Raw genomic sequence first — 12,320 nt, forward strand, 5'->3', positions numbered from 1 at the left:
CCCCCTCCACTAACCGTTCCTCTCGCCCTCCTCCTCTTCATCCTCTCTTACAGGCACCACATCCGTCTCCATCTCCTCGTCTTTTCTCTCCTCCTCATCCTCCTCTGGTTGTTTACACTCCTCAGTCTCGCCCTCCTTTCCTCTCCCTTCTTTATCGTGTGTTCCAGGGTCGCCGGGCCCTCTGCCGTTGCATTCTGGGTAAACTGCGTCGGCCGGCGAGTCCCGTCCCTGGGTACTGGCGCTGTCAGGGGCTACGGCGTCAAGTTTGTTGGAGTTCTGTCGGTCCTCCTCTTCGTTGGTCCTCTGTACCTCATGGCTCTCCGAGAGGGCGTGGCCATTGCAGTTCACCTCCATCCTGCTCTCCTCCTCCGTTTTATCTGGAGCTGGGTCTAGGGGACAGAGGTTAAGTGATGATAGGACAGTCAGTCACATAAACATATGTCAACACACTACTGATCAGCAACCCTGGTCCAATGACATTTGGTCCAAATATTGTTTTAAATCCACTACATGGTAGCCGGGATGCCAGAATCACTGATCTACAAATCACCTTGCATGCCATTATGTAAATCAAGATTAGCGATTCTGCGCCTCCAATTGATCTCCCCAAACACGTGTTTTGCCTTTCCGTTTCTTTTAAAAGGTGAAAAGGAACAAAATCTAAATGGTGGTCCGTAATTTAACACAGGATCATTTTAATCTGGATTAAATGTGTTCTGTAAAACCATGGTGTTTGTTGACCTGCTGTGACACCATTAGCGATGCCCTGTAGCGTGACGGAGGTGGGCGGGGGGGCGTCTGTGGTGGCCCCTTCAGTCTCCTCTTCGCCCTCCTCCTCGCCTCCCTCCGGCGCTCCCTCCATCTCCTGAATCCTCTTCTCTAACATCTCTGCCTGCTTCCGCTGTTTCTTCTTCATCTTCTTCTTCTTGTTCTTTGACATCTTCGCCGTCTGAGGGGAGGGGTAAGGAGAGGGGGGATGAAGAGAGGAGTGAAGAAGGGAAGAGAGTTCAAGGCTTAGACTACTATACCATTTGTAAAACTGCTTTTCCATTGATAAGTGTGAACAGAGAGCCACCCACTCCCCATACAATACCTGGTAGCAGCAACCACATTCAAAAAAAGACATCATGCTTTTATAAATGCATAAAAACAGAGACTTACTGGTTTGGGCGCAGGGGCTGTGCTCACTAGGCAGAGAGAAGAGAAAGAACATTCGACTGTCATATCCTCAGCTAGATAATGACTAAACCAGCATAGGATTATGTCAAATCTGCCTCAGTAATTAGCATACAGTAGCAGTAGCACAGTGTCTGTCTATGGTATTATCCCTAGAACTTCTAAGCAAACAGCTGTATGCAGGGCTTTATAGATCTACATTTTTATGGAATGGTCTGCCTATCCATGTGAGACGCAGACTCTGGCTCAACCTTTAGGTCTTTACTGAAGACTCATCTCTTCAGTAGGTCCTACAATTGAGTGTAGTCTGGCACAAATCAAATTTTATTTGCCACATGCGCCGAATACAACAGGTGTAGACTTTACAGTGAAATGCTTACTTACAAGCCCTTAACCAACAGAGCAGTTAAAAAAAAAGAAAATAAATAAAAGTAACAAATAATTAAAGAGCAGCAGTAAAATAACAAGTGCGAGCCTATATACAGGGGGTACTAGTACAGAGTCAATGTGCGGGGGCACCGGTTAGTCGAGGTAAGATGTACATGTAGGTAGAATTATTAAGGTGACTATACATAGATAACAGAGCAGCAGCAGCATAAAATAGGGGGGCAATGCAAATAGAATGGGTAGCCATTTGATTAGAGGTTCAGGAATCTTATGGCTTGGGGGTAGAAGCTGTTTAGAAGCCTCTTGGACCTAGACTTGGAGCTCCGGTACCGCTTGCCATGCGGTAGCAGAGAGACCAGTCTATGACTAGGGTGGCTGGAGTCTAGGGCCTTCCTCTGACACCGCCTGGTATAGAGGTCCTGGATGACAGGAAGCTTGGCGCCAGTGACGTACTGGGCCGTACACACTACCCTCTGTGGTGCCTTGCGGTTGGAGGCCAAGCAGTTGCCATACCAGGCATTGATGCAACCAGTCAGGATGCTCTCGATGGTGCAGCTGTAGAACCTTTTGAGGATCTGAGGACCCATGCTAAATCTTTTCAGCCTCCTGAGGGGGAATAGGTTTTGTCGTGCCCTCTTCCCGACTGTCTTGGTGTGCTTGGACCATGTTCATTTGTTGGTGATGCGGACGCCAAGGAACTTGAAGCTCCCACTACAGCCCCGTCGAAGAGAACGGGGGAGTGCTCGGTCCTGCTTTTCCTGTAGTCCACAATAATCTACTTTGTCTTGATCACGTTGAGGGAGAGGTTGTTATCCTGGCACCACACGGTCAGGTCTCTGACCTCCTCCCTATAGGCTGTCTCATCGTTGTTGGTGAACAGGCCTAACACTGTTGTGTCGTCGGCATACTAAATGTTGTTGGAGTCGTGCCTGGCCGTGCAGTCATGACTGAACAGGGAGTACAGGCGGGGACTGAGCACACACCCGAGGGGCCCCTGTGTTGGATGTGTTGTTACCTACCCTTACCACCTGGGGGTGGTCCGTCAGGAAGTCCAGGATCCAGTTGCAGAGGGAGGTGTTTAGTCCCAGGGTCCTTAGCTTAGTGATGAGATTTGAGGGCACTATGGTGTAGAACGCTGAGCTGTAGTCAATGAATATCATTCTCACATAAGTGTTCCTTTTATCCAGGTGGGAAAGGGCAGTGTGGGGTGCAATAGAGATGGCATCATCTGTGGATCTGTTGGGGTGGTATGCAAATTGGGTGGGTCTAGGGTTTCTGGGATAATGGTGTTGATGTGAGCCACGACCAGCCTTTCAAAGCACTTCATGGCTACAGACGTGAGTGCTACGGGTCAGTAGTGATTCAGGCAGGTTACCTTAGTGTTCTTGGGCACAGGGACTATGGTGGTCTGCTTGAAACATGTTTGTAATTCAGACTCAGACAGGGAAAGGTTGAAAATGTCAGTGAAGTTGGTCAGCGCATGCTCGGAGTACACGTCCTGGTAAACCGTCTGAATGTATTCTGAATGTTGACCTGTTTAAAGGTCTTACTCACATCAGCTGCAGAGAGCGTGATCACACAGTCGTCCGGAACAGCTTAAGCTCTCATGCATGCTTCAGTGTTGCTAGCCTCGAAGCGAGCATAGAAGTAATTTAGCTCGTCTGGTAGACTCGAGTCACTGAGCAGCTCTCGGCTGTGCTTCCCTTTGTAGTCTGTAATGGTTTGCAAGCCCTGCCACATCCGACAAGCGTCGGAGCCGGTGTATTACGATTCGATCTTAGTCCTGTATTGACACTTTGCCTGTTTGATGGTTCGTTGGAGGGCATAGCAGGATGTATTATAAGCGTCCGAAAGTCCCGCTCCTTGAAAGTGTCAGCTCTACCCTTTAGCTCAGTGCGGATGTTGCATGTAATCCATGGCTTCTGGTTGGGGTATGTACGTACAGTCACTGTGGGGACGACGTCATTGATGCACTTGATGTACTCCTCAATGCCATCGGAAGAATCCCGGAACATATTCCAGTCTGTGCAGGCAAAACAGTCCTGTAGCTTAGCATCTGCTTCATCTGACCACGTCAATGGTGCTTCCCGCTTTAGTTTTTGTTTGTAAGCAGGAATCAGGATAGAATTGTAGTCAAATTTGCCAAATGGAGGGCGAGGGAGAGCTTTGTACGCATCTCTGTGTCTGGAGTAAAGGTGGTCTAGAGTTTGTTACCCTCTGGTCACACATTTAACATGCAGGTAGAAATTAGGTAAAACAGATTTAAGTTTGCCTGCATTAAAGTCTCCGGCCACTAAGAGCGCTGCTTCTGGATGAGCGTTTTCCTATTTGCTTATGGCCGTATACAGCTCACTGAGTGTGGTCTTAGTGCCAGCATCGGTTTGTGGCGGTAAATAGACATCTACGAAGAATATAAACTCTCTTGATAGATAGTGTGGTCTACAGCTTGTCATGAGATACTCTACCTCAGGTGAGCAAAACCTTGAGACATCCTTAGATATCGTGCACCAGTTGTTTGCAGATACACATAGACTGACACCCCTTGTCTTACCAGAGGGCCAGCTGTATGTTATTCATGTCGTCGTTCAGCCACAACTCGGTGAAACATAAGATATTACAGTATTTATTGTCCCGTTGGTAGGATATACGTGCTTGTAGTTCGTCCACTTTATTATCCAACAATGAAACGTTGGCCAATAATACCGATGGCAAAGGCAGATTAGCCACTCGTCGCCGGATCCTTACAAGGCACCTTGATATCTCCGTCTTTCTCCTGCGAATGACGGGGATGAGGGCCTCGTCGGGTGTCTGGACTAAATCCCTCTCGTCCGACTCATTAAAGAAAAATTATTCGTCCCGTTCAAGGTGAGTAATCGCTGTTCTGATTTCCAGAAGCTGTTTTCGGGTCTTAAGAGACAGTAGCAGCAACATTATGTACAAAATAAGTTACAAAAAATGCAAACAAAAACAAAATAGCACGGTTGGTTAAGAGCCCATAAAACGGCAGCCATCCCCTCTGGCGCCATTACTATCGCCCAGGGGTGCGAAGGTGAACAGCAAGGCACTGGAGTGAAGAACCACCATTGCTGTCGCTGCCTGGCCGGCTCCCCTCTCTACTAGGATTCTCTGCCTCTGACCCTATTACGTGGGCTGAGTCACTGTCTTACTAGTGCTCTCCCACGGGCATTAATATTGATTTGGTGCCACCTTTGCTGCTATAACAGCCTCCAATCTTCTGGGACACTTTCCACTAGATATTGGAATATTCCTGCGGGGACCTTCCATTCAGCCACAAGAGCATTTCTGAGGTCGGGTACTGATGTTGGGCAATTAGGCCTGGCTCGCAGTCGGTGTTCCAATTGATCCCAAAGGTGTTCGATGGGGTTGAGCCCAGGTTGAAAGTCACTGAGCTCTTCAGTTTCTGTACAGCACTTTGAGATATCAGCTGATGTACGAAGGGCTATATAAATACATTTCATTTGATTCAGTTAGGCCATTCTAATGCCAATGTTTGTCTATGGAGATCGCATGGCTGTGTGCTCGATATTATACACCTGCCAACAATGGGTGTGGCTGAAATAGCCGAATCCACTAATTTGAAGGGGTGTCCAGATACTTTTGTATATAGTGTTAATGTTTGTTTTTGACTTTGTTACACATTTGTTGTTATTTTTGAGGATCCACATGTCATGGAAAATTTCAATTTGAACAACTAATGAGCAACTCCGTTGTAAATCCAGCGCATATTGAATGTTGAGATTGCCGAAAGGCCAGTCTTTTGCAATGACAAGGAGTGGCAAGGAGTGGAATGTTAGCTAAAGAGACTGGTACTCAGACTAGAAGGCAGACGGGAGGAGACAAGATCCAGTGGGACCATTCTAACCAAGGAGAAGGCAGACTCGTTTGTGAACAGGTACAACTCCCGATATACAGTGCATTCGGAAAGGTATCAGACTCCTTGACTTTTTCCACATTGTGTTACATTACAGCCTTATTCTAAAATAGATTAAACATCGTTTTTTTTCTCCACAGCAATCTACACACAATACCCCATAATGACAAAGTGAAAACACGTTTTTTGAATTTTTGCAAATGTATTATAAATAAAAAAAACATACCTTATTTACATAAGTACATAAGTACTTTACATAAGAAATTGAGCTCAGGTGCATCCAACTCCATTGGTCATCCTTGAGATGTTTCTACAACTTGGAGTCCACCTGTGGTAAATTCAATTGATTGGACATGATTTGGTAAGGCTGTCTATATAAAAAGGTCCCCCAGTTGACAGTGCACGTCAGAGCAAAAACCAAGCCATGAGATTGAAGGAATTGTCCATAGAGCTCCGAGACAGGATTGTGTCACAGATCTGGGGGAGGGCACCAAAAAATGTCTGCAACATTGAAGGTTCCCAAGAACACAGTGGCCTCCATCACTCTTAAATGGAAGAAATTTGGAACCACCAAGACTCTTCCTAGAGCTGGCCGCACAGGCCAAAAGGAGCAAACGAGGGAGAAGGGTCTTGATCAGAGAGGTGACCAAGAACCCAATGGTCACTCTGACAGCGCTCCAGAGTTCCTCTGTGGAGATGGGAGAACGTTCCAGAAGGACAACCATCTCTGAAGCCACTCCTCAGTAAAAGGCACATGACTGCCCGCTTGGAGTTTGCCAAAAGGCACTTAAAGACGCTCAGACCATGAGAAAGAAGATTCTCTGGTCTGATAAAACCAAGATCAAACTCTTTGGCCTGAATGCCAAGCATCACATCGGGAGGAAACCTGGTACCATCCCTACAGTGAAGCATGGTGGTGGCAGCATCATACTGTGGGGATGTTTTTCAGCTGCAGAATGCTTATGTAAATAAGGTATCAGTTATTTTTAATACATTAAAGAAATGTCCAAAAACCTGTTTTTGCTTTGTCATTATGGGGTATTGTGTGTAGATTGATGAGGAAATAAACTTAATAACTTAAGGCTGTAATGGAAGGGGTCTGAATATTTTCCGAATTAACTGTATACCCACTGATTGTTGAAGAATATAACTTATGAAAGCCTCATGCGCTTAGTTCAACTGTCGTACTTCATCAGAACTGAAAATGCAAGATCGTTTACAAACATTGGAGTAGAATCATGTAAATTTAAACAAACACTTACATGATTATAATTTTGATATAATGGATAGTCAGTCCTTTAATCCATAGCTGTCTATTAATTTGAGAGTCTACATTTCTCCAGGCCCATCCCTCTGCTTTTTACCAAACACTAACCTAACATGCTGACCAAACAGCCTCTACACGTGTTTGCGTGCAGGTGTTGATTTTGTCTATCCCCACCAGACACGTTCATGACAAGCAGGCTAAAATACTTAAACCAACTGAACCAACTATATTCATTTGGGGACGGGTGGAAAAACACATGAAACATTCATGAACATTTAGCTAGCTTGTTGTTGCTAGCTAATTTGTCCTGGGTTGATATTTACCTGAAATGCATATGGTCCCTCTATTTTTGCTGGATCTTTGTAGAATGTTTGGCCCATGTTGAGTCATGCAAAATCGTGTGTTCTCTACTCTGACAATTAATCCACAGATAAAAAACGGGAAACCTAGTTCGTTTTTCTCCTTGTTCATTCTTCTTCTGTGGAATTTATATGAAAGTTAGAAACTAACTTTAAGGCGCATTACCACCACCAACTGGACTGGAGTGTGGCCCTCGTTTATCTTTCAAATCACCCACGTGGGTATATGCTCCAAAAAAACAAGTTCTATTTTAGCGCCTGGCTACACAGACGTTCGTTGATGCCCGCAAACATTTCTGTATGAATGATTGATGCATGTGCAAATATGTATGTGGCAATGTATTTTTGCAACGCTGGCGCACGCAACGCGAGCGGTATGGTCAGCATGTAACGTAGCAGGCGTAAAAGAAACGTCTGTGCGGGGTTAAAAGAAACCGGAAGCATCTGGTTCAGGCTTTGCCTCATCTGTCTTTTCCCTGAAAACCACATGCCTCGGGTTCTTCCGACCCTCTGAGGGTGCCAAAACAGAGGCAGGGTGACTGCTTTATTGCTTAAAATGAAGGATTCTAGCTTTACAATCCCATTATTCACCATCCCAAGCCCGGATGGTAACGTTATGTTCATGTTGATAAAACCTTCCTTAAACTGTTCACTATGTTAATTCAGTTTGCCAATTGGTTGAGAGAAGTGTCAGTCATCTGTGGATACAAAGGAGGCTGGCACTCCTGTCCTCTGTCACTCTGTAGCCTCATCAGCCATCTTCCTATCGTAGGATGTATACATGTGTCTACTTCTTTGTGGTGTGTATGTACCTGCAGATCCAGAGGGGGGTGGAGCTCCTGTCCTCTGCCACTCTGTAGCTTCAGCAGCCATATTCCTAATGTAGGGCTCGTTAACAGTCAACAAGATATTCTCTGGCTTGATGTCCGTGTGGATGATCTTACACTTTGAGTGGAGGTAGTCCAGCCCCTGGAGAACCTATAGGAGGGTAGAGCATCAGTAAGAACACTGCTGCATAGGGTTTCAACATTAAGGAGAATTCCAGTTGGAGGATTCCAAGAATCAGGGAAACTTTTGGGATAGTGTCCAGAATTTTCAACCCTCTGAAATCCCCCCCAAAAAAACAATTACTGTTTCGACGTAAAAGTTACGTAGAATGTTTGTTTTTGCTAAAAAGAATGCACCCAACCTGGAACACACCCAATGTTGTGTGAGGAATAAGGTGTTGTTTTACCTGTCGAATGATGCTCTTGACACAGGGCAGAGGAAGGCCCTGGTAGTTAGACTTGATGATCCACTTCAGCAGATGATGACCCAGAACCTCAAACACCATACAGACATCTGATGGGGAGCTGGGTCAAGGACTCAAAAAACACAAACATGCCCCCTTGTCATTCACACCTAAGCATTTGGTATACACCTATCCAATATGGAAGTGGGCCAACGAACCCAGAAATCATTACGACCTCTTCAAGAAGCTGGCCATGCTGGGATGGAGGAAGTCTGGGCGCATTGCCCAGACACCCAGCTGTGACGGACAGACAAACTGTCACTACATCTGTGGCGCTGTGCGTGTCATGTAGCTGGAGTGTATTGTGCTGCCAACAGCTGTACAACACCGGCCAAACATCAGTGCAACATCTGTGAACCACTGATAGATAGTGCCAGGACTAGGGCAATAAAGATTTTAAGACTCATCATTTTGACTAATACTAACGCACTGATCTTAGGGAGTACTGAGTAGATGGAATATGCCTGCGTCCTTTGTCTGTTTCAGGGTTATTATAGTGAACTACAACTGAAACTAAAAAACTATTATGTAAACTTTCAGCAAAAAAATAAATCAAATGGGACTTAAGCTTTTTTTTTTTTCTTCTAATGGGGGTTTCAAGCTTCCGAGTCTGGCAGGTAAATGCTGAGAGGAGATAGTGATGTTTCTAATTGGCCTAGCTTGTGCATCATGATAACTAGTTATCAATGTTGAATTGCTGTGGGAGCATCGAGCACTCTTTAAAAAGACCAGCGCAGTCAGAAATTGGATTGTCCTTTACACAGTGTGTGTGTGTGTGTGTGTGTGTGTGTGTGTGTGTGTGTGTATGTATGTATGTATGTATGTATGTATATATACACACACATATACATACATATACATATACACACATACTTACATACATACACATACACACAAAAGTATGTGGACACCAATTCAAATTAGTGGATTCGGCTATTTCAGCAGGTTTCCACATATTTTTGGCCATGTAGTATATTTCCACATTGTTTTTACACTGCTGCTACTCGCTGTTTATTATCTATGCATTGTCACTTTACCCCTAACTACATGTACAAATTACCTCGACTAACCTGTACCCCCGCACATTAACTCAGTACCGGTACCCCCTGTAAACAGCCTTGTTATTTTATTGTGTAACTTTTTCTCTCTCGTTTATTTAGCAAATATTTGTCTTTATTTCTTGAACTGCATTGTTGGTTAAGGGCTTGTAAGTGTAAGGTCCGCACCTGTTGTAGTCGGCGTATGTGACAAATAAAATTTGATTTGAGGTTGGAATAATACCGTGAAATGGTGAAATTATGATAATGCCATTTTAATGTAAGAGCTGTTTGAAAGACCACTTGAAATTTCAGCCTGTTTTGGTTGGATGGAGTTTTGGCCTTCCATGGTGACATCACCATGTGGTAAATTAGTTAATTGACCAATAACAGAGTTCCAAACATCTCTGCCAATAACAGCACATTTTCATTTTTCCCCTTCCCACCCAGACCACTTCCATACACTCAGACCAAAATTATTGCTTGAGAAAATGCACTTTGCAAGAATACATTTTTGTTTATTTTTGACCATTTTAATCGAAAACCAGAGTAACACTTCAGCTCCGCTATATGCATCGCGTTGCTTTTCGACCAGCGTTGCGTCAATGTGACATTTTAACTGCTACAGAGCGTGTAGTTTTGACAGCAGAGGGGAAGAGGGTCTTTATTCTATTTTCCTCTACTGTACCATATTCATAAACTACGCGCAAGTACAATAGCGTTGGTCCTGTTTTTCCTAAGAACTCATTAGAATTGTTAGTGGTTGTACTAAACTCATTAGAATTGCTAGTGGTTGAACTCATTAGAATTGCTAGTGGTTGTACTAAATGATCCTCTGATTACAATGTACACACTTTGCTTTTGTGTAAACATAGTCAATGTAGCTAGCTAGAGTTTCTGCTAGCTAGTAGCTTCTTGACTTTAGAAATCTTAGTCAAATAACCAGCGGTGTATAGTCGAGGCCATATGCAACCGAAAAACTCTCATTATTTCAAATTCACAAGACAGAATCAATATGCGCGTCAGCCATCAACAATAGAACCACAGCGACTCTTGAGCTTGTATGCTGCCATTGGACGTGACGCAATGCGAGTGCAACACGGGGAGTATAGTAGCTTGCATTCATTTCAAAGGAAGCATTCCCTCAATGGCTGATGGCAATGCAAGACACTCGATTGCCGTAGTGTAGCAGGGCAGTTAAGTACTTAATTGTTATCCAGAAATGAATTGATAGAGACAAAAATCGGCTTCATCAGACCTTTAAAAGAGACAGGATTCAACCCAACCACAGGAGTTCCACGATTATCTCAAGCAACATTTCAGAATCGGCAACAGAGGTCGTGGAAAGCATATCACCTCCCATAGAAATGGTAGTACGGTCCATGTAAGTAGCCTAATTTGTTCCTCTAACTCCTCTTAATACTTCTATCAAACCAACAGCTATTGTCAGCAGTAATCCTGTGCCTATACAGCTGAATTACATTTAGCACAGACAGTTTTCCCTAGTAGGAAGCCCACTCAACAGTTCGCCATGCAGCTCAAATGTAAATATCACTGTCTACCTCTGATAAACTAAAGCACTAAAAACAAAACGAGCAACCCAGAGAGGTCAAAATAGCCCACAATAACAAATGTAGCCTGAGAAACAAAGCTCATGAAATCGATAACTTTATACAATCAGATAACATTCATATACAGGCCATCTCTGAAACTCACCTAGATAATTCCTTTGATGATACAGATACATGGTCATAACATCTACATAAGAGACAGGAATGCCAATGGGAGATGTGTTGCTGTATATATTCAGTCATATTCCTGTAAAAAGCTTAGAGAGGATCTCATGCCAAATGCTGTTGAAGTAATATTTCTACAGGTTCACAGGCCTCACTCATCAAGCTTTGATTATTTTAAATCAGCTGTGTAGTGCTAGGGCAACAAAAAAAAAGGGGTAGCACCAGGACCGAGTTTGGGAATCCCTGCTATAGACCACCGAGTGTTAACAGTGAGTATTTTGATATGTGCGAAATGCTTAATTGTGTATTTTCTGGTGACCTAAAAATTGACTTGTTTTCATCAAGCTGTTCAGTCAATAAAAAGCTTTGAACTGTAACCAGTGCTTGCAATCTAGTTCAGGTAATCAGTCAACCTACCAGGCTATATACAAACAGCACAGGAAATAAATCAGTGATCACATCTTTACTAATGGTGCAGCAATCTGCATCCACACCCCTCAGATCATAACATAAATCAATTCAATTTTAGTTGTTACGTGTGCCAAATACAAAAAAGGGGTAGACTTTACCGTGAAATGCTTACTTACAAGCCCTTAACCAACAAAGCAGTCCAAGAAAGAGTTAAGAAAATATTCACTAAATAAACTAAAGTAAAAAATAAATCGAAAACGAACAAGAAAACTACATAACAATAACGAGGCTATATACAGGGGGTACCGGGTACCGAGTCAGTGTGCGGGGGAACAGGTTAGTCGAGGTAATTTGTACACGTAGGTAGGGGTAAAGTGACTATGCATAGATAATAAGCAGCGAGAAGCAGCAGTGTAAAAACAAAGGGGCGTCGGGGGTGCAACCAGGTCAGGATGCTCATACCAGGAGGTGGTGATGGTTGTGTAGTCAGCGAATTTAATGACGGTGTTGGAGTGGTACTTGGGTGAACAGGGAGTATAGGAAGGGAACAAGCACGCACACCTGAGGGAACCCAGCGTTGAGGTTCAGCGTGGCAGATGTGTTTTTGCCTACTCTTACTACCTGGGGGCAGCCCGTCAGGAAATCCAGGATCCAGTTGCAGAGGGAGGTGTTTAGACCCAGGGTCCTCAGCTTAGGGATGAGCTTTGAGGGCACTATGGTGCTGAACGCTAAGCTGTAGTCAATGAACAGCATTCTCACATAGG

General features: G+C 44.2%; 1 protein-coding gene across 3 annotated transcripts in view; it reads right to left on the reverse strand.

The window, feature by feature from the left end:
- Positions 1-12,320, reverse strand: part of LOC106582688 (SRSF protein kinase 1) — a 57,424-nt gene that overhangs the window by 7,002 nt on the left and 38,102 nt on the right. For all 3 annotated transcript variants that reach the window (XM_014165989.2, XM_014165988.2, XM_045705812.1), the window contains 5 exons: positions 8,316-8,422; positions 7,894-8,059; positions 1,162-1,187; positions 742-949; positions 15-389 (listed from right to left, as the gene is read on the reverse strand). In XM_014165989.2, coding sequence (XP_014021464.2) covers positions 15-389; positions 742-949; positions 1,162-1,187; positions 7,894-8,059; positions 8,316-8,422 — 882 coding nt within the window. The remainder of the gene's footprint in view (positions 1-14; positions 390-741; positions 950-1,161; positions 1,188-7,893; positions 8,060-8,315; positions 8,423-12,320) is intronic.

Source organism: Salmo salar, chromosome ssa22, assembly GCF_905237065.1.
Source record: "Salmo salar chromosome ssa22, Ssal_v3.1, whole genome shotgun sequence".
In the NCBI taxonomy this organism is placed as follows: domain Eukaryota; kingdom Metazoa; phylum Chordata; class Actinopteri; order Salmoniformes; family Salmonidae; genus Salmo; species Salmo salar.